Source organism: Canis aureus, chromosome 16 (assembly GCF_053574225.1).
Source record: "Canis aureus isolate CA01 chromosome 16, VMU_Caureus_v.1.0, whole genome shotgun sequence".
NCBI classification, from domain to species: Eukaryota; Metazoa; Chordata; class Mammalia; order Carnivora; family Canidae; genus Canis; species Canis aureus.
Window position 1 is genome coordinate 41224023 of NC_135626.1, and position 21781 is coordinate 41245803.

The following is a 21781-nucleotide window of genomic DNA, read 5'->3' on the forward strand; positions in this document are numbered from 1 at the left end:
ATTCCAACAGCCCTGGCGACAGACTCAGAGGCTGGAAGCACACTCTTAATTATATCCAGCAGGTATGCATCTTTGGAAGTCTGGAAGAGGCTGATAGGAGGTTAAGACCACAGGAAAGGTCTGCTCTATCTTCTAGGTGTTTTTTTTTTTTTTTTTTTTAAAGATTTATTTATTTATTCATGACAGACAGAGAGAGAGAGGCAGAGACACAGGCAGAGGGAGAAGTAGGCTCCATGCAGGAAGCCCGACGGGGACTTGATCCTGGGTCGACAGAATCACACCCCATGCTGAAGGCGGCGCTAAACCGCTGAGCCACCGGGGCTGCCCTATCTTCTAGGTGTTAAGATGTCTGCCACTGTGTCCAAGAAATCCCCCAGGTCAGTAGTCCTGATACATGTGGATGCAGAAGATCTAATTCACTCGATAGCAAAATGTGAAAGATGAATATGTGAAATCCTGAATCTGAAATGTCCATGTAAGTGACAAAATTTCACCCCCAGAATATCTACTAGGGGAGTGCTAACCCCTTGATTCCCAATAAACACAGTAGGCTATTTGCCAGTAGAAGCAATGGCTAGTCTCGCTCTTAGAATTCTTCGCCAATTTTTAAAAATCTTTTTTCTTTCTTCAATTTTTAAAACTTTTTAACTATTGTAAAAGTTGATTTAGCATAGGCTTTATTATTTTTTTTAATTTTTATTTATTTGTGATAGTCACACGGGGGGGGGAGGGTGGGCAGAGACATAGGCAGAGGGAGAAGCAGGCTCCATGCACCGGGAGCCCGACGTGGGATTCAATCCCGGGTCTCCAGGATCGTGCCCTGGGCCAAAGGCAGGCGCTAAACTGCTGCGCCACCCAGGGATCCCTAGCATAGGCTTTAAACTCAGTATTCAATTTTAGTTCACTTTTAGTTTAAAAGTAGCAAATGTTGTATTGCCTTTGTTTAAACACTGAACTACTTTAGGTTTAATTTGCATTTAAAAGTTTTCTTTTCACCTTTCAGCAGCTTTGATCCAAAACTATAGTTTAAGATATATTAAACTTTAATGACATTCATCTCTAACATAGCACTTGGTTCAAAGTACCCTGTTCTGGCACCTGATTCCTGAGAGCATTATCCTCTGACCCTGTGGTACAGTGTTTGCACTGCAAAAATCTAAGATCTTAGAAGTTTGAAGGTACTGTGTCCCTGCCAAGGAGTCTGAACCCCTATGCTTAAGTGCCTGCAGCTGTGTGACAGAAGCACCCTGGAAAGGACCACTGTATTTCCAGAGTCCATTCTATTCAGAAGGTTTAAGACCTGAACCACAGTTTGCATCTTCTGTGTGCTGCATACACTGTCCTTTGCTTTCTGGAGCCCAACAAGCGGGTCCACCTCCTCCTCCAGAAAGCAGCTCTTCAAACACTGGAAGACAGCTGGCTCCTTCCCTTCAGTCTTTGCATTCCTTCCTCTGTTCTTCAAATGACACTGCTTTGACCTCCATTCTTCCATCTTCACCATCTTACCTCTGGAGAAATGCTCTAGAGTTTGTCAGTGACCAGCTTAAAAAGAAAGCAGGATGCTCAAAACAGAACCCATTATCTTCCAGGCAGTCACTCCCGCAGAGGATGCAGTAGAGGGGGTCAGAATCTACACTTTGCTTGCTCTGGACACTAGACTTACACTCATAAGGCCTGATTTCAAATGAGCTCTTTCAGCAGCCCTGAAATGTTTACTTAGATTTAGCTAAAAGCCTCTGAGGTCTCTGTTATCATACAAGTCATAATTAAGACAGAAAAAGAGAAAGTGTAGGACAAATGAATTTTCCCCTTCTCTTTTTCCTGTTTCATATGCTAGGCTACCTCAGAGGTGACAGTGGACTTGCTTCCTGAAAACCTGTCAACCACATTCAAACCAGGTATGCAAGTAGAGCTAGGACACAGAGTAGACACGGGGCTAGTGTTTCCAGCTGCCCTGATTTTGAGTGCAGACTCACTTCATTCCCCTCTTTGCCCCATATGTTCCTTCTGGATTTGGGCTCTGTCTTATCAGACAGTCCTTCACACGGTGTGGTTGAGGCAGGGTGGACTAGAAGAGGTTCGTCGTTCTAGCTCACTACTCTCCAAATCTTAACCCAAACAAAAGGGGCTCAGGAATAGCAAGACTATTATTTTTCTTTCATAAATAATTGATCAACTGCTGGAAGACTGTCATCCATGCTTTTTGCTTAACAAATAATCCCATTTCTTCATGTAGTTTTATGCAACGGACGCAACATGCTCTATAAGGGCTCTTGGTGTACCTGTTTTCATAATGACATGAGTTGTCTCTTCAGAAATTAGATTAGTTAAAGAGATGTGGTGTTTTCTGGCAAACTTGTGCACAAGCATCTGAAATAAAATCAAATATCATATTATAATCAATTGCCTCTAGTACACAGTTTAGACTATTACCCTAGCTTTGAGTCTCCACTTTCCTCACAAAAGGTACATCCCTTTTATTCAAACATGCCTGAAGTCCCAAAATAAATAGTAATTTAATAAAAATTATGTAGCAATCTGAGGAAAAAATTCTAAAATAGTCTGTGCTCACAGACATGGAATTACAACCCAGGATTCAAAATAATTTTTCCCTTTAATAGCAGCTATCATTTGATTCCTTAAGACAGTTTCTTTGCAGAGTGACACTTTAATATAATTTAGATTTATCAGCCTACACTTTATAAGCCAAGAGGTAACCAGCCTATTCAGAAAGTCATGCCACAGATATGTGGCTGAAAAACAAGGTTCAACCCTCTGGTAGTTTCAAAACATTCAAGTCAAGATGTTTCTAAAGGTCAGTGCAAAAACTATCAATTCACTTAAGGATAAGGATTAGAGGAGACTCAGGTGATGCCCAAAAGAAAGCTCACACCTTCTAGCTATTATCTATCAACCAAATAAAAATCAGTAAGTAGCAAAAAGGATTAACCAGATCCATTACGGACACAGTTGACATAATCAGTAGTTTCTGTTTGTTAAACAACTTTGCTTACCAAGGGCCATCATGTACTAGTCATCACCAACCATGCCAATATTTCTGTGCTGTGCAATACTGCAATGGAGAACGGCATCTTTCTTTCAAGCTGCCTTGCTCTCTACTGCCACAGGGCACTGCAAAAGGGAGGCTAGAAAAGCTAATGACATTCTCCCCCTTTTGCCACTGCCCTCTGTCAGGATCATTAGCAATTCTGAACTGATTAATTGCTGAAATCCCAGCCTTGAAACAGTGTTCAGTTAGAAGAGCAACAGCTGAAAAGATCATCTTAATATGGGCTTCGGAATTAATCATGTGTACTATAGTCAGCAGCTTTCATAATAAATTTATCACACTTCAGCAAGTCTGAATGGAGCTGAAAAGTTTTCTTCTTGGCTTGCCTAAAGACAACACGTACCCAAGTCACTTAGAGTCTAATCTACAGCTCTGAATTGTCCATGGCCAGAAAAGATTAGATCATTTTAGACTCTCTGAAAAGCTGAACTCACAAAACAAAGGAAAAGGAATGCTAATTTTCAATGAGTAAATGGGAATTCTAGATGTACAGGCAAATGATCAAGAGCAATATAAGCAGACAGAGTATGAATTTTCAGAACAAACAGCTGATCTGGACACATGGTTGTAAGATGGGAATTCTGGCATTACAGATGAGAATTTATTCACTGTATCTACTAAGGCAGACAGAGGTTACTTTGCCCTCTGTGTTAGTTGTGTGATACATTTGGCACACAGAGAATGAATGTTATGCAGAGGGACACCTGGGTGGCTCAGTGGTTGAGCATCTGCCTTCGGCTCAGGGCGTGATTCCGGGGTCCCAGAATCAAGTCCCATATCGGGTTCCTTGCATGGAGCCTGCTTCTCCTTCTGCCTCTCTCTCTGTGTCTCTCATGAAAAAATAAATAAAATATTTAAAAAGAATATTATGCTGGAAAAGGCGGGGGGGAACCCTGGGTGGCTCAGCGGTTTAGCGCCTGCCTTCGGCCCAGGGCACAATCCTGGAGTCCTGGGATCGAGTTCCGTGTTGGGCTCCCGGCATGGAGCCTGCTTCTCCCTCCTCCTGTGTCTCTCTGCCTCTCTCTCTCTCTATCATAAATGAATAAATAAATCTTTAAAAAAAAAGTTGTTGGGATCCCTGGGTGGCGCAGCGGTTTGGCGCCTGCCTTTGGCCCAGGGCGCGATCCTGGAGATCCGGGATCGAATCCCACGTCAGGCTCCCGGTGCATGGAGCCTGCTTCTCCCTCTGTCTGTGTCTCTGCCTCTCTCTCTGTGTGTGTGACTATCATAAATAAATAAAAAATTTAAAAAAAAAAAATAAATAAATAAAAAAATAAAAAAATAAAAAAATAAAAAATAAAAAATAAAAAAAAAGTTGTTTAAAAAAATGTTATGCTGAGACACTACTTGTAGAAAGGACGAGAAATGGTTCTTAGCCTAGGAAGGATATATTAAGAAAAATACCTAAGAATGACTGGGTCATTTCTCAGTGTGCAGTAACTGGCACCCACTATTGCATCCATCTGATGCGCTGATGTGTTGTCTTATGATTCTAAAGAAATAGTCATTCAAAAAAAAAAAAAAAAAAGAAATAGTCATTCAATTACTTTATTATGAAAGGAGAGCAATGGTGATTAATTATCAGGGAGGTCAATTTCCTATGATGTCTGAAATCTACACTCAGCCCAAGCAGAAACAAAATTCCAAAGGTCTTAATATTTTAATGGAAATTTCTTTCTTTTTTTTCTTTTTTCTCTTTTCTTTTCTTTTCTTTCTTTTTTCTTTTCTTTTTTTTTCTTCCTTCCTTCCTTCCTTCCTTCCTTCCTTCCTTCCTTCCTTCCTTCCTTCCTTCCTTCCTCCTTTCCTTTCCTTTCCTTTCTCCTTTCCTTCCTTCCTTTCTTTCTTTCATAAAGATCTTATTTATTTATGAAAGACACACATAGAGAGAGAGGCAGAGACACAGGCAGAGGGAGAAGATGGCTCCATGGAGGAAGCCTGACGTGGGATTTGATCCTGGAACTCCAGGATCATGCCTTGAGCCAAAGGCAGACACTCAACTGCTGAGCCATCCAGAAGTCCCCGGATATTTTTCTACAATGTGAAACAATTCTTATTTTTGGTACCGGGACCAACAACTTGTCAAAATCCTAATCGGGGGTGGGGTGGGGGGGTGCTATAGGGCAGAACTGATAGAGTGGGCTATTGAATATGTTATAGGCCAGGATAAAGACAAACACTGGTGAAATGTCACTATCTGACAGTTTGCTTGGAAGCACTTTGGGTTTAGTTAATTACACTCATAAGTTCGCTCATATGTAAACCAAGGTGTTTTCTCTGGGGAGTAAAACTATACTTACTTGCTTTTTTAGATAAAAAGAAAATTAAAATTAAAAAGCTCTATATTATACACAAAACTATATCCTTTCTACTAATATATATATATTTAAGATTTTATTTATTCATGAGAGACACACAGAGAGAGAGAGAGAGAGAGAGAGAGGCAGAGACACAGGCAGAGGGAGAAGCAGGTTCCATGCAGGAAGCCTGATGTGGGACTCGATCCTGGGTCTCCAGGATCACACCCCGGACCGAAGGCGGCACTAAACCACTGAGCCACTGGGGCTGCCCCCTTTCTACTAATATTTAAGTTATTTTTTATTTTTTTTAAGATTTTATTTATTTATTCATAGAGACAGAGAGAGAGAGGCAGAGGGAAAAGCAGGCATCATACAGAGAGCCTGACGTGGGAGTCGATCCAGGGTCTCCAGGATCACGCCCTGGGCTGCAGGCGGCGCTAAACCGCTGTGCCACCGGGGCTGCCCTTATTTTTTAAAGTAAATATATACAAAATAAAAATAAAGCTTTAGCTTTATCTAGGTCCCAATTTTCAGAAATTAGTAATGGAAATTAAATCACATAGAATTGTTCTTGGTTCCTAGATTTCTCCCAATAGGTTATTCATTGCTAGTACCTACTTAAAACTATTTGTAATATGTTAAGAAGTCTCAGTTGTTAGGGAGATATATAAATACACTCACAAATTCTTTTGGGGTCAAGCCTGATGCCACCATAGATATTCTTTTGTTGACTCCTCTTGTTGAAGATATCACTTCTGGCTTTTCTATGCCCACACTGTCTTCGCTTTTATTATACCCAGCAGTACTAGCAATATGGACAGCAGCTGTACTCTTGGCTGATTCTTCGACCTGAAATTGGGGTAATTTCAACGCAGAGGTTGAAGTTGGCATGCTGCTAACATGAGCCAGCTCTGAGGCTCTGTGTGACGAGGGATCAGACTCAGGGTCATCAGAGAAAAGGCTGATTCCAGATTCGAGGTAAGGGGCTCCCTCTGAAAGGCACAGGGGAAGAAGTTTAACCCATATGACAATGAATCTTGAATTACCAAAGAATTCATCATGACTCTTTATTTTAAAAATAAAAGTATAAGTCAATTGACTAAAGAAATATAGCAGCATTTTATCGCTAATAACAGGAATACAAATAACTTTAAATATCTCAAAATCTTTAGTACCTATGTTCTCCAACTGTTTTATGACCATAAAAAACATGGTACTTTTGTAAGAAGGAGAACAATTTTAAAAAACGAGACAGGGATGCCTGAGTGGCTCAGCAGTTGAGCATCTGCCTTTGGCTCAGGGTGTGATCCCAGGGTCCTGGGATCGAGTCCCACATCGGGCTCCCTGCGTGGAGCCTGCTTCTCCCTCTGCCTATGTCTCTGCCTCTCTCTCCGTGTCTCTCATGAATAAATAAATAAAACCTTTAAAAAGAAAAAAAAGAAAAATGAGAAGTTTTTTGTCTCAAATTGATTTTTGTTTCTTTTCTTTTTCTTTTCTTTTTAAGATTTTATTTATTTACTCATGAGAGACACAGAGGGAGAGAGGCAGAGACATAAGCAGAGAGAGAAGCAGGCTCCATGCAGGGAGCCTGATATGGACTCGATCCTGGGATTCCAGGATCATGCCCTGGGCTGAAGGCAGGCGCTCAACCGCTGAGCCACTCAGGCATCCCAAGATTTTTGTTTCTTTATCCACAATTTTATCATTGTCTTTTTGATTTAATAAATTATCAGATATCATTACCAAATTAAAAATAGATGACCATTCCTGAAACACTTCAGAAAATGTCACTCTATCAGGAAGTAAGCATAGCTAAAGAGAATGTGTGAGATTCCTATCTATCTATCTATCTATCTATCTATCTATCTATCTATCATCTATCTATCACAGAGAGACAGACAGACAGAGGCAGAGACACAGGCAGCAGGAGAAACAGGCTACCCACAAGGAGCCTGATGCGGAACTCAATCCCCGACCCCAGGATCACGCCTGTGGCAAAGGCAGACACCTAACCGCTGAACCACTCAGACATCTCTCCTAAGGTGACCTTAATGAACATTGGCCAAATACCACATTTAGGTGCCAAAGAGCACATTTTATGATAATGTGTTTTTGAGGACTAATTTAAAACTTTTTTTTACTGATTAAAACTTTGATTTATAAGCCATAAAACATACCATCTGTTTAAGGTGATTTATAAGGCTTAAAATATAGTCATTTATATTCATTAATTCATAAAATAAGAGCTTACTTTGGAGATCTGACTCATTTTTCAGTAAAGGACAGGCTGAAAACTTTATTCGAGGTCCCTAGAATTCTTTGTTTTTCACCTTTTATTTTTAGGAGTCACTATGCCCCATGTGGGGCTCGAACTCATGACCCCAAGATCAAGAGCTGTATCCTCTACTGACTGAGCCAGCCAGATGCCCCTAGGGCCCTAGAATTCTTACTTTACAGTTTAAATAAAATATTTAGAGCACACAAGACTCTCCCATCCTCAAAACTGTCAGTTAAACCAATAAAGACAGATTAAGAACTGCAATAATTTTCATGTAAATTTGGATTAATATTCAAGCTATTTTTCTAAAATGGGTTTAAGTATAAGAGAAGCATTCATTACAGATTAGACATGCTAGACATCTGAAAAGTTGATTAACCAAAATATCTTTAGGTAAGAGTCAAACAGAAGTGTTTCCCCCATCAGAACAGATGATGCATTACCCAGATCTGGTCTTGACAAATAAGATTGCTCCATGAGATCTCTTGCTTCTGACTCAGTTGGTTGTTGCTCCTCCATACTGACAACCTTAGTGAGCTCCTTCTGAGATGGGCAGTTAGTGTCCTGAAGACTCCTTGGGCAGCTGTGTACATACCATCTAGTATCTAACAACCGGGACTGTGAAGGGGAAGACCTGGAAGAATGAAGGAAGAAATGCTCCATCATGGCTTATGAAAGGGCTCATCATACTTCCTGTGCGGCCAAAGCATAAGTGGAACAGCTCACTGTTAAGAGAGGTGGGGAATGACTAGCGAAAAATCTAGAAGTCTGGAGTTGTGATGCCTCCCAGTGTGTCAGGGCTACATACAACAGCTCCCCTTAAGGCCTGGGCTGAGGTGGGATATTTTTCAGCTGTTCAAAAAGCATGTCAGCAAATTTCACCAAATTTCCCACTGTCATTCACTCACTCTATACACTCTTCCACTTGAGTCCAAATGGATGTATTAGAATCAGATCTCTCATGAAAACAGAGAGCTGATTAATTCTGACATTTCTATACTTATTCGTTCTACCCAATTTTAGCAGAATTCATTGAATCATCCCTACGTCCTGCCTTTTCAATGTCCAAAGCCATTCTTTTTTTTTTTTTAATATTTTATTTATTTATTCATGAGAGACACACACAGAGAGAGAGAGAGAGAGAGAGAGAGAGAGAGGCAGAGACACAGGCAGAGGGAGAAGCAGATTCCACGCAGGGCTCCCCAGGACCACGCCCTGGGCCAAAGGCCACGAAACTGCTGAGCCACCCAGGCTGCCCATCCAAAGCCATTCTTAAAACAAAAGCCAGCTATAAAGTACTGTCAGAAGAGCACATGTGGCCAGTGATTCAGTCCTCCACTCTTTCAGGTGTTAGGGCTTCATAAAGGATACTTAGCAACATATTTAAAGGATACTTATTAGATTTGAGGACTTCATCCTCAAATGCATTTATAGTATCCTTTAAATAAAAACAATGGGGGATCCCTGGGTGGCGCAGCAGTTTAGCACCTGTCTTTGGCCCAGGGCGTGATCCTGGAGACCCGGGATCGAATCCCACATCAGGCTCCCAGTGCATGGAGCCTGCTTCTCCCTCTGCCTGTGTCTCTGCCTCTCTCTCTCTGTGTGTGACTTTCATAAATAAATAAAAATTTTAAAAAATTTTAAATAAAAACAATTATCATAATATACAATTATAATGGATTATTTAGCAAAATAAGATATAACAATATATACAATAATATAATTAATTAAAATACATTAAATAATTGTCAATTAAACAATTACTGGGTGTTTACTACAAGTCAAGCAATAAAAGTAGGCCCTAGGCATTAAAGATGAGCAAAACCTGAATCGCTGCTCTTGGGTAGTCTGGTAGAGAGTGGACATTCATCAATATGTCGGTTCTTTTTTCTTTTTTTAAAGATTTTATTTATTTATTCATGAGAGACACAGAGAGACAGGCAGAGACACAGGCAGAGGGAGAAGCAGGCTCCAGGGAGAGAGTCCGATGCAGGACTTGATCCCAGAACTCCAGGATCATGCCCCAGGCCAAAGGCAGGCGCTAAACCATTGAGCCACCCAGGGATCCCCCCTTTTTCCTTTTCATATGTATACATATATAAAAAATATATGAATATATGTTATATGTAATATATACATATTTTATGTAGACTCCACACCCAGCTTAGAGCCAAGTGTAGGGCTTGAATTCATGCCCCTGAGACCAAGAGTCAGATGCTTAATCGTCTAAGCCACCCAGGCACCCCAACGTGTAGGTTCTTTAATAGGGTACACTGGGGAAGAGGAGGAGGTCAAGGAATATTTAGTCTCAATATTAAATGGCTGGTTAGCTCAACTGGTTAAAACATGGCAATGAGGTCATTCCAACTAAACATGGGCTAGTGCCTATGGAGACCAGATCTTTGCACTCTGTCGAGCCAAAATGTCAGTCACCCAGCCTTTTTTTTTTTTTTAAAAGATTATTTATTTATTTATTTATTCATGAGAGACAGAGAGAGAGGGAGAGGCAGAGACACAGGCAGAGAGAAGCAGGCTCCACACAGGGAGCCTGATGTGGGACTTGATCCCAGGACCCCAGGATCACACTCCGAGCTGAAGGCAGGCACTTAACCTCTGAGCCACCCAGGAGTCCCAGTCACCCAGCCTTAAAAAATATTCAAGAGGCTTGAAAGATAGTATGATTAGACTATCAGCAACTGATTACTATTTTCAGAAAGATAAATAAAAAATAAAAACATATGTACACACAAGTAGGAGCTCAATAATATGAATTCCTCTTTCTTCCTAGAGCAGTGAGATGGAGGACTCTAATGGCTCTGAGGTTCTGCTCTGAACTATCAAATATTACCAGTCCCAACTTGTCTTTTTACCCTCATATCATTGCAAAGATCCAATGAGGAAGCAGGCAAAGTACTTTATATTCATATTTGAATTCATATTTTTATTCATATTTGAAAATATGAAGTGCTATACAGTCTTATCTCAATGATGATTTGCATAGACATCCCTGAAAGAGATTCTGAATTTTCTTGGGGTAAATCAATATCCAAACTTTTTCTAGAGAGGCAAAAACTTCAATTAGGGCAAGGGCTACTTTGGAGAAGCCTACTTCAGCTCCCAGGTTTATTTAGGTTTCAGTTCTATATTTTATCCTGACCTTCAAAAGGGACAGATCTACTATACATTTCTCATCTCATAGCTCATGCCTTGTATAGATCTAGAAAACCTATATGCAATTAAACAAAAGAAGTATCTTAGAGCAATGAAAGGTTAGAAATGGCTATTTATAAAAAAACTAGAAAAAGGATGGTGAAAAAAATTTAATAATAAAAGTTCAATAGAAGTAAAGATGTTACTTAGAGACCACAACTTGACATTTATTACTTCTTACCGTATCATTCCTGGTTCTCCATTTTTACTGGTGGAACTATCCAGAAATACTTGAAATTTGTCAGTAGAAAGGCTTTCGGGATTCTGGCTTATAGGAGAGTCACTACTTTTCTCTGAAGTTAATACTGCGTTAAATGGAATGAGAAAACAAAGAGATCTACTTTACTGCTTTGTCCTGATGATAATTCAGGTGAGGATATTGATTTTTCTAAAAGGAGCAACCTGTGACAATCAAATTGGTTTTTAAACAAGTATATCAGACAGAATTTTGTAAACATAAGTGATGCAGCACCAGACAAAACTAAATGACTCAAAAATAATAAGGACAATGAAAGGAATTACTTTAGGACAGAGTAAATGAAGATACTTGGCTGAGACGAGGCTGGAAAAAACATACATTTTTTGGGCCCTGAATGATAAGGAAACAAGAACAGGAAATGAATTTTTATCTCTGCAGCAAAATAAATTATTCTGAAATCCCCTTAGATAACAGGGAAGAGAAAGTACTGGAAAGCCCAAAGCACATTCTCTACTGCCTCCACATCAAAGACTGTAGAGGATGGGGATTTGAGCTTTTTGCACGTGTGGGGAAATGAGGGGTGTGGTCGGATGAGAAAGAAAAAAACAGGTGACAATTTTGCTTCCCATTTTCAACGACTAAGGAAAAAAACAAAACAAAAAACCAACCCACACACCAAAAAAATGAGGTGCAGACTGATAAGGAACCTTGAAGTAATCCATGGTACTGATAATGAAATGGCATAGGAAAAGGAAAACACACACACCAGACCCAAGGCAAAGTTCTGGCATGTTAGTACATCTTTTTTATTTATTAATTCCTCCAAACGTATTATTGTATCACTGCTTTCTAGGAAATGCCTTCAAGGCAGAAATCTTTTTTTTTTTTTAAGATTTTAATTATTTATTCATGAGAGACAGAGAAAAGGCAGAGACATAGGCAGAGGGAGCAGCAAAATCCATGCAGACAGCCGGATGTGGGACTTGATCCCCGAAACTCCGGGATCACGCCCTGAGCCTAAGGCAGACGCTCAACTGCTGAGCCACCCAGGTGTCCCAAGGCAAAAATCTTAAAAAAGCAAAAACAAACACTTAAAATTACAAATGTCTTCTACCCATTAAAGTCACTGATGATTATAATTTCTTTTGAACTTTTTAAAAATTTTGAGCTTTTATTAGAAAAGCTCAAATGCATAAAATCAAGGCAATTTAAACAAAAGGCTGTATTAATTAAACTGATTTTTAAGTCACTGGATAGCTTGGGGGGGAATAATCATTGGTTTCCTGAGTTATTCCTCAAATATTTTTAGTTTCCTTTATTTAGTTTATTTCCTAGTTTAGTTTCCATTATTTTCCATTATTTTTAGTTTCCTTTATGCCCATCTTTTCTGGACCTGTGCGTTTCTAAGAACACAGGAACTCCTAACTGCTGAAAGTAAGGAGTCTTACAGTGAACCAGCAGGCTTTTCTTTCAACTGCATATGTATCATTTCACCCCAAATACAGGGTGATAATTGATAAAAGATAATCTTCAGTCTCTAAGGAATCACACCCAAAAGAATTAACCACTGGAAAGGGTTAAAAAGAAAAAAAGTGAAAGGGTGCAGGGGGTAGGAGGGCGGAGAAGGAACCTCAGACAGAAACACAGATATTAAAGTCATTACATCATCTAAACATTTGGCATATGAGTTGTTCTTTTCTTTTAAAAAATATTTTATTTGAGAGAGTGCATGTGAAAAGTGAGGGGTGGGGAGGTGGTGCAGAGAGAGAGCGAGGAAGAGAATCTCAAGCAGACTCCACACTGAGCACAGAGCTTGATGCAGGGTTCAATTACAGGGCCCTGAGATCATGACCAGAGCCAAAACCGAGAGTTAGATGCTTAAATGACTGAGCCACACTGCTCTTTTCAATACAACAAGGTTCAAGCTACAAAAAGAAATTAAGCTACAATGAGTTGGATTTGATAACTCAATAGTATACAAAAAACACAGGGCAAAACTTTTCTGCTCTTCTTCCTTAATCCTTATTTCATAAAGCAGAATCCAGAGCCAAAGTCCTGGAACAGTTTCTCTTAAACCACCCCTCCTCTTCTGGGTATCTTAAACTGTTATATTCTTCATGGGTAGAGAATATGGGCTAAAGCAAACATTTAATAAACTTACTGCCTAAGAATTATGCAAAATATTGGAGGGGGATCAAAGGAAAAAACATCAGGGAAGAAGGAAAGATATTAAGAAATAAAACACTATGAAGTATAGGACCTAAATGAAATTCAGTTTTCATAACCCACCCACCCCAACTGATTCAGAATTTCCAGGGAAGGAGCCAGGAATTGAACATACTGCAGGACAGAAAAGCTCAGATGTGTCTGAAAATCACTTCCACTGTAACGGACTGTGATCTTATAAATGCTAATGTTTGGGATCCCTGGGTGGCGCAGCGGTTTAGCGCCTGCCTTCGGCACAGGGCATGATCCTGGAGTCCCGGGATCGAGCCCCACATCAGGACTGCATAGAGCATGCTTCTCCCTCTGCTTGTGTCTGCCTCTCTCTTTTTCTCTCTCTCTGTGTCTCTCATGAATAAATAAAATGTTTAAAAAATATATAGTGGTTTATGGTGGATATTATTGAGAGGCAGCATTTGAGCAATTTGTACAACATATTTCAGTTATGCTAATGTAAGAGGTCATGGAAGATGTTCTCTGTGGAATTGGGAGAAAGTACTTTTTTCTTTTTTTTTTTAAGATGTTGGACTTGATCCTGGAACCCCACGATCACGTGGCGGGCCGAAGGCAGGCGCTAAATCACTGAGCTATCCAGGGATCCCTGGGCAGTCCGCTTTGTATTCTCTCCCTCCCTCTGCCTCTGTCCTTCCCTCCCATGCACATTCTGTCTCTAAAATAAATAAGTAAATCTTAAAAAGAAAAAAAAGGGGGGCACTTGGGTGGCTTAGTCGGTTAAACATCTGCCTTTGGCTCAGGTCATGATCTCAGGGTCCTGGGATCAAGCCCCATGTCAGGCTCTCTGCTCAATGGGAGTCCACTTCTCCCTCTCCTTCTGTGCTTTCTCTCTCTCTTTTTCAAATAAATAATTTTTTTAAAAGATTTTATTTATTTATGATAGACATAGAGAGAGAGTGAGAGAAAGAGAATGGCAGAGACACAGGCAGAGGGAGAAGCAGGCTCCATGACGGGAGCCCGACGCGGGACCCGATCCCGGGACTCCAGGATCGCGCTCTGGGCCAAAGGCAGGCGCTAAACCGCTGAGCCACCCAGGGATCCCCTAAATAAATAAATTTTTAAAAAGAAAATAAATTAAAGTGGGTAGCCCCGGTGGCCCAATGGTTTAGCACCACCTTCGGCCCAGGGTGTGATCCTGGAGACCTGGGATCGAGTCCCACAAAAGGCTCCCTGCATGGACCTTGCTTCTCTCTCTGCCTGTGTCTGTCTCTGTGTCTCTCATAAATAAATAAAATCTTAAAAACAAACAAACAAACAAACAAAGCAGAATGCCAACTGAGCACAGAGGCCAACTCAAGTCTCGATTTCAGGACCCATGAGATCATCCCCTAAGCCAAAATCATGAGTTGGACATGCAATGGGCTAATAAGCCATCTAGGCGCCTCACACCTTTTTTCTTTTAAACCAAGAAATCTTCATTAGCCTCTTGTCTCTCCTCTCAACATTTGTCCACCTATTTGAGAACTCTGAAGATGCTATAATTTCATAAGAAGACCATGAATAAGTTTACTATAAAAGACAGTAAAAGCTCCTGACAAAAATGTTATACAGAGACTCAGAAGAAGTTTTCTTTTTCTTTTTCTTTTTTTTTAAGATTTTATTTATTTACTCATGAGAGACAGAGAGAGAGAGAGAGAGAGAGAGAGAGAGAGAGGCAAAGACACAGGCAGAGGGAGAAGCAGGCTCCATGCAGGGAGCCCGACGTGGGACTTGATCCCGGGTCTCCAGGATCATCCTGGACCAAAGGCGGCGCTAAACTGCTGAGCCACTGGGCTGCCCTCAAAAGAAGTGTTCAAAAAGGTTTTCAAATCCACAATAAAGCATAATGCATAAAAATACAGCATTTATGAAATTTTAAAATGAAAGAAAGAAAGCCATAAGAAATGTTTGTCTGCAGATTTTGAGGAAAAAATTAATGTGCACACACAACACTCTAAAAAGGAGACAGCATATTTACACACACATTCAAAGCCAGACAATAACATTTTCTATGTTGTGCATTAACAGGGAAAGTCTAATCTGTTTTTAGAACTAAGATGGTGAAAGCACCCTAAAGAAGAGAACTGTGCTGGGGACGAGACTTTAGGCTTCATTATCTGGGAGATGAACTAAATGAAGGTACCGTTACAAAGAAAGCATTTTAAGGAAATACATTTTGAACCAGTGCCATAGCAACAGAGTCCCCAGCTTCTTATGCATGAGCTACTGTTTCTCCCTGAACACGAAAATACTGCAGGGCACATTCTGGGACCAGGGCCACACTATTCTGGAAAATTAAGACTTGAATTCCTAGAAAGACAAAAAGGCAGGCCCTGTGGTCCCCAGCAGGGCTGGGGAAAGGAGCAATGAAGAAGGAACATTCATACTAAGTTAGCTGCGTAAGTGTCCGGAGTCAGGAGTGAAGAATATTTTGGGAGGGCTCAACACACCTGCCAGTCCGTAAGCAGGTCCCCCTCCCCGCCCCCCCGCCCCACCCTGCACCCTGACTGTGGAACATGGGCCTGCACATAGCCTCTCACCTATGTGTCTATGGACCTGCCCCCATTAATTAAAACTTGCCTAATGTGCTGTCTTTCCCAAGGAGGAAGGAATTGTTTTTCTCCAATTAAAAACTCAAAGCTTCAGCTCACTTTCCTTCATTTATGCCTGCTTTCCTTCATTTATTCCTCAGCTCAGTGCCCTTCCCCTCTTATAGGAAGTCAGCTCTGATCATTCCAATCTGACTGGTTACTAAAAATGACTTCTCTCAGAATAAAGCGCCCCACTCTCCTCATAACTGGGCTTTGTGGCTTATGGTACAATTCCTAACACTTAGGACATCTTTCTCTCTCTCAAAACCAGAAGGCACGTTAAATAGTGCTTTGGTGGGACCCCTGGGTGGCTCAGTGGTTGAGCATCTGCCTTCAGCTCAGGGCATGATCTTGGGATCTGGGATTGAGTCCCACATTGGGCTCCCTTTGAGGAGCCTATTTCTCCCTCTGCCTATGTCTCTGCCTCTCTCTTTCTGTGTCTCTCATGAATAAATAAATCTTTAAATAGATAGATAGATAGATAGATAGATAGATAGATAGATAGATAGATAGGGCTTCAGGACCTGACATGACTGTTTCAAGGTCTGTTGTTTTCTCTAAGTTTTCTGGAATGAAGGGTTGCCTATTCCCAGTCTCCCCCATCACATTCAGTTTCCTATGGGCTGTTGTTTTCTCTAAGCTTTCTGGAATGAAGGGTTGCCTATTCCCAGTCTTCCCTATCACATTCAGTTTCCTATGGGCTCCTCATAGCATCTCCTCATTGTGGGTACTCAGTCAGACAATGACACTTCATGACTGGTCTTGGTTACTCTGTAAGGTAAATTGTGAACAGGGACCAGAAGCAAGGCTCTAAATAAAATTACCCATGGAATGATTCAGCAAACTTATTCTGAGCAAAGAACATAAAATGTTGGATTAGGCCCATACTTTTTAAAGATTTTATTTATTTGGGAGAGAATGTGAGTGCTTGTGAGCATGAGCAGGGGGAGGAGCAAAGGGAGGACAAGCAGACTCTGTGCTGAGCATGGAGTCAGATGTGGGGCTGGATCCCAGGACCCGGAGATCATGACCTGAGCCAAAATCAAGAGTCAGGGGCTTAACTGACTGAGTCATCCAGATGCCCCAGGCCCACACTTTTTAGAAGGATAAAGGCTTAGGGAGGGGAAGAATTTTGCTTAACATATCAGAGTTTAGCCAATATTACAAACCTCTTTCTGATGCGTTTTGTTCCGGATTCAGCAGATCTTCAGGCGAACAAGAATCTGCTATAAGGGAAGGGGAGCTGTTAGAGGGCTGGCTCTCATGCTGCTCTAACACAGCTTCCAGTTCAGCCATTTCCTGCTGGAGCTTTATCAGGTTATCTTGCATGGTATCTCTCTGCTGTAAACAGAAGAAATGACACCAAGAAAGTCACACTCTTTTAGCAACTTGCCAGAGAGCAAGAATATGTCACACCAATTAATTTTAACATGGGAATCGAAATCATCTAGTATGGAATTATGAGTTCTGGCTGAACACTTTTTAATCCAATCATATTCCTGCAATTAATGACCATGAAATGACTTCAGAATGATGTTAGAGTGGGGAAAAAACTCCTCAAACTCTCCCACATAGACTTGCTTTATTGTTTTGTCCTTTCAGAGCTGGTTATTTTCTTTTAAAGCTAGGAAGCAAAAAAACCCCAAAAATCAAAAACCAAAAAACAAACCACACACACAAAAACAAGGTACTCACACATGATATTTAAAATTAGAATGATTCTGTTAACATTTTGCACAGGCTGTGTTTCACAGATTTGGTACTGTGGGACTCATAAGAGATCTGGATTTCTGGCTGGTGAGGATTCTTCCTTTTCTGGGATTCTTTAAACATTTAGTTTCAAAAAGAGAGAGCAAAGAGCTAATCCACTGATTTATCGATTTGTTCATTCAACAACTATTTGCTGACCATCTATTATATGTGAGGCACTGTTCTAGTGCTGAGGATTAGAGCCCTCATGGTGTTGCCATTCTGGATGCGGAGAGAGTACCTAGAGGTCACCTGTTGGAGGGAAGGATCTAGCAGAAAGAGCCCTGGGAAATCCTGTAAGGATAGTTATTGTTTTCAATTCAAGATAATGGGCTCTTCTTGCCTTTTTTTAATAGAAATTTTAAAAAATTGTTTTAACTTATTTTATTTAATTTAATTTATTTATTCATGAGACACACAGAGAGAGAGGCAGAGACACAGGCAGAGGGAGAAGCAGGCTCCATGCAGGAAGCCTGACATGGGACTTGATCCCGGGTCACCAGGATCACGCCCTGGGCTGAAGGTGGCGCTAAATTGCTGAGATGGGCTCTTCTTGCTTATGCGCCTTGCTGATGCTTACTTATCTATTTCAAGAAGAAATCTTGCTAAGTCTTAGGTTTTTGATAAAGCAAAGTACTTGGTAAGTAAAGGGCTTTCCAAAACACACATTTCCTCATCACTGGTAGAGGAACATCAGTGGTTGCCAGTGAACCCCAGGGAAACAGACTGTTTCACCCTCCATTGCTTCTGATCCTTGAAAATGACTTTGCCCTCTACTAAAAACAAGCCATTTACTTTCTCCTGCGACACTGAGTTCACAGTTTTCAGGCTTTTATGACCAGAAAATGTATTCCCAGTGTCAAAAAGGCTTCTGCTGCTGCCCTGAGACTGCCCTGCTGCCAATGTCTGCAGCAGCGCCATTGCCACCACGTGGTGCTTGTGGGTAGTTCTGTTGCTGATCAAACAGATCAGCTGGCCCTGGGGCTGCCTCGGTAAATCTGGAAGTAAACCACACACAGATAACTACTAAGCTTCAGAAGCTCTATCTGTCACTTCTGGCACGACCATCACATCTAACCTCTCTGTGGCCATTAAGTAGGTTAGAAAAGCAGGAAAAACAGTAACAGGAAAACTGTAATTAGATAACTTTACTTTGGGTTTTCTCAAAGGAGTTACTTTATAAACTAAATTCCCTTGTAGGTAATTGCCTAGATACATTTGTGAGACTAAAACCAAATTGCTTACTAATGAGTTTTTTTTTTTTAATTCTAATTCTTAAGTGTTTCTGGAATTAGCCCTATTTTTCTTTTATATTCCCAACATGCTTCTCTGATCTCTTTTAATACAGCTGCATTACTGTGGAAGTTCTTTAAAAGCCATGTTTACCATGCCTCTTTCTTCCATAAGGACCTTAGTGGCATACCACTGCTCAGATGTTAATACTTTCTGGACACTATGTAATTATCACTCATTACTGCCCTCAGGATAAAGTCCAAATTCCTAAGCATAGCATTCAAAAGGCTTTTCACACACTGATCTTTTGTTTCTTCCCTAAACCATCCATATGCCCTGTTTTCCATCATATAGGAAAACTCTGTGCTTTCTGGACATTTCATGCCTCTGTGTCTTTGCCTTGACTGCTGCCTCCCTTCCCTTTCTACCTGGGAAAATTCTTCTCATCTTTCAAGGCCCAGCTCAAATGAGGTTTTTGATAAAGCAAAGTACTTGGTAAGTAAAGGGCTTTCCAAAACACACATTTGTGGACTCCTTCAGGAGTCCCCACCATCCACATCTACTATCAGGAACAGACAATCGCCCCATTACTTCACTTATACTTTTAATGCATTAGTATATGGAAATGGAACACTGGACCCTTCTCAATGGGAGGAATCCTTCCTTCATCATTTTTGTATTCCCAATGCCTAGCATGTAGTAAATACTTAGCAAATGTTTAATGTAGAAATGAGTTAATGAATGCAGTTCATCGCTCTTGGATTAAAAAAAAAAAAGATACTAATAGTACCAAATTAGAATTTCTCTATCTCCTATATACTTTTTTTTTTTAAAGATTTTATTTATTTATTCATGAGAGGTAGAGAGAGAGAGAGGCAAAAACACAGGCAGAGGGAGAAGCAGGCTCCATGCAGGGAACCTGACATGGGACTTGATCCCGGGTCTCCAGGATCACATCCTGGGCTGAAGGTGGCGCTAAACCGCTGAGCCACCCGGGCTACCCTCCTATATACTTCATAGTTCTTTTCAACAGTGGGAAAAGACTCTGCTTCAATCATTTTGCCTGTCTCTGCTACTCTAGATTTAAGTTAGCCAGGAAATCTGACTTTAAGTCTGTTTTGTTTAAGAAAAATTTAAAAATTAAAAAAATATTTATTCATAAGAAACACAGAGAGGAGCACCGACACAGGCAGAGTTCTTGAAGAAGCAGGCTTGCCGCAGGGAGCCCAATGGGAGATTTGATCCTGGCACTCCAGGATCACGTCCTGGGCCTAAGGCAGATGCACCCAACCACTGAGCCACCCAGGTGTCCCTCTCATGAATAAATAAATCTTAAAAAAAAAAAAAAAATCAGAAACTGGAACCTACAACCTTAAAACACAAGGGACAAAAAAGTGAAAGGCATCAGTGAAAGGATGACAGAGCCCCAAATCCACACTCAGAAAGGAGCACAAGAGTTGCAGAGAAAAGGCCTCCTTAGTCTTTTTGTTCATTTAGTCACCATGGCAATCCCGTAGGTGGGGAGAATACTGGTGGCAACTTGGGTACAACACAGGTCCCTGTCTCTCAAAGCTTTCTTCCTGACTCCAGCAAGTTTCAGTTCTAGAGGGATTCGCTCTGCCTAGAAAATGGGCAGAAGATAAGCCTTTTCTTTCTACAGCTTTCACAGTAATGCCAAGAATTATAAGATTTTAAAATTGGATCTTGTGTTGGCAAAGGAACAGGGAAATGGGAACCATTAACGGTTGTTAGAAGAGAGCTGTTCATTATTTTTTGTTTGTTTGTTTGTTTTTGTTTTTTTTTTTGTGTTCATTATTTCTGAAGAACAATCTAACAGTATGTATCAAAGACCAAAAATTCCAGTTCTAGAAATTTATACTAAGGAAACCACTGGGGACACAGGGAACTATTTAGCTATCAAGATCCTACTAAAGGGGTGCCTGACTGGCTCAGTCAGTAGAGCATGCAACTCTTGATCTTGGGGTTGAAAGTTCGAGCCCCATGTTGGGTGTAGAGATCACTTAAAAGTAAAAAATTATTATAGTACTGTACATAATAGCAAACTGTGTCTCTTACCCGCAACCCTCATAGTCAGCAATAGGTGGAATAAAATCATGGCTTACCCAAGATGGAATACAATGCAATAATTAAAAATTACTGAAGAAAATTTAATGACATAGAAAAAACATTATAATGTAAGTACACGGAATATTAGATAAATATTTTTTAAAGATAAAGTGTACAAGGGATAAAGATGTTTAAAGATAAAGTGTACTGTTGTACACATACATGAAGAAGAATGGAAGAATATGTACCTCAAGTTAATAATAATTATTCCTGGGTAACCCACAGAATCTTTTACATAATTAATGTAAGCACATGATATAAAATTCAAGGCACAAAAGGGTATTCAGAGAAAAGTAGGGCTTTCTCCTTCTCCCAGTCTTCTATTTCCCTGGTCCCAGGACAACTACTATTACCTGTTCTGTGAAGATGATGGAAGTGTATGGAAGTGTTAATCTTTAAATGCTGTGATAGAGAGTGCTTTTCCGAGACTATTCTTTCTGCAGTACTGAAACATTCACATTATCAAATGTCGTAGATATAACAATACTCTTATCCCCTTCATAAGTAGCCCCAATATTGTCCTGACCACAAGACACAGGAAGTAAATTTGTGTACTTTCTTTTTTAAAGAAAACAGAGGACTTACAGGCACCAAAGAACAAACAACTAGCAGGTTAGAAGAGAATGAACAAAAAGAAATCCCCAGAAAACAACAAAAGGCTAGATAGTCTCTAACAGAAAAAGAACTCTGTAGGCTCCAATTTGGTCCCAAAAATAAACATAGCCCTCTCTTTGATACTTTCATAGGTATTTCTGCTATGAGGAAAATTGGTTTTGAAGGTTTAAGTTATTCATTAAATTCAGGATTGAG

At 40.4% G+C, this 21781-nt stretch overlaps 1 protein-coding gene across 11 annotated transcripts in view; it reads right to left on the minus strand.

Annotated features, from left to right (window-relative positions):
• The window catches only part of BRCA1 (BRCA1 DNA repair associated), a 66808-nt gene that overhangs the window by 14591 nt on the left and 30436 nt on the right, over positions 1-21781 (minus strand). For all 11 annotated transcript variants that reach the window (XM_077853391.1, XM_077853389.1, XM_077853386.1 and 8 more), the window contains 5 exons: positions 17032-17203; positions 11037-11160; positions 8089-8279; positions 6049-6359; positions 2283-2370 (listed from right to left, as the gene is read on the minus strand). In XM_077853391.1, the coding sequence (XP_077709517.1) occupies positions 2283-2370; positions 6049-6359; positions 8089-8279; positions 11037-11160; positions 17032-17203 (886 nt within the window). The remainder of the gene's footprint in view (positions 1-2282; positions 2371-6048; positions 6360-8088; positions 8280-11036; positions 11161-17031; positions 17204-21781) is intronic.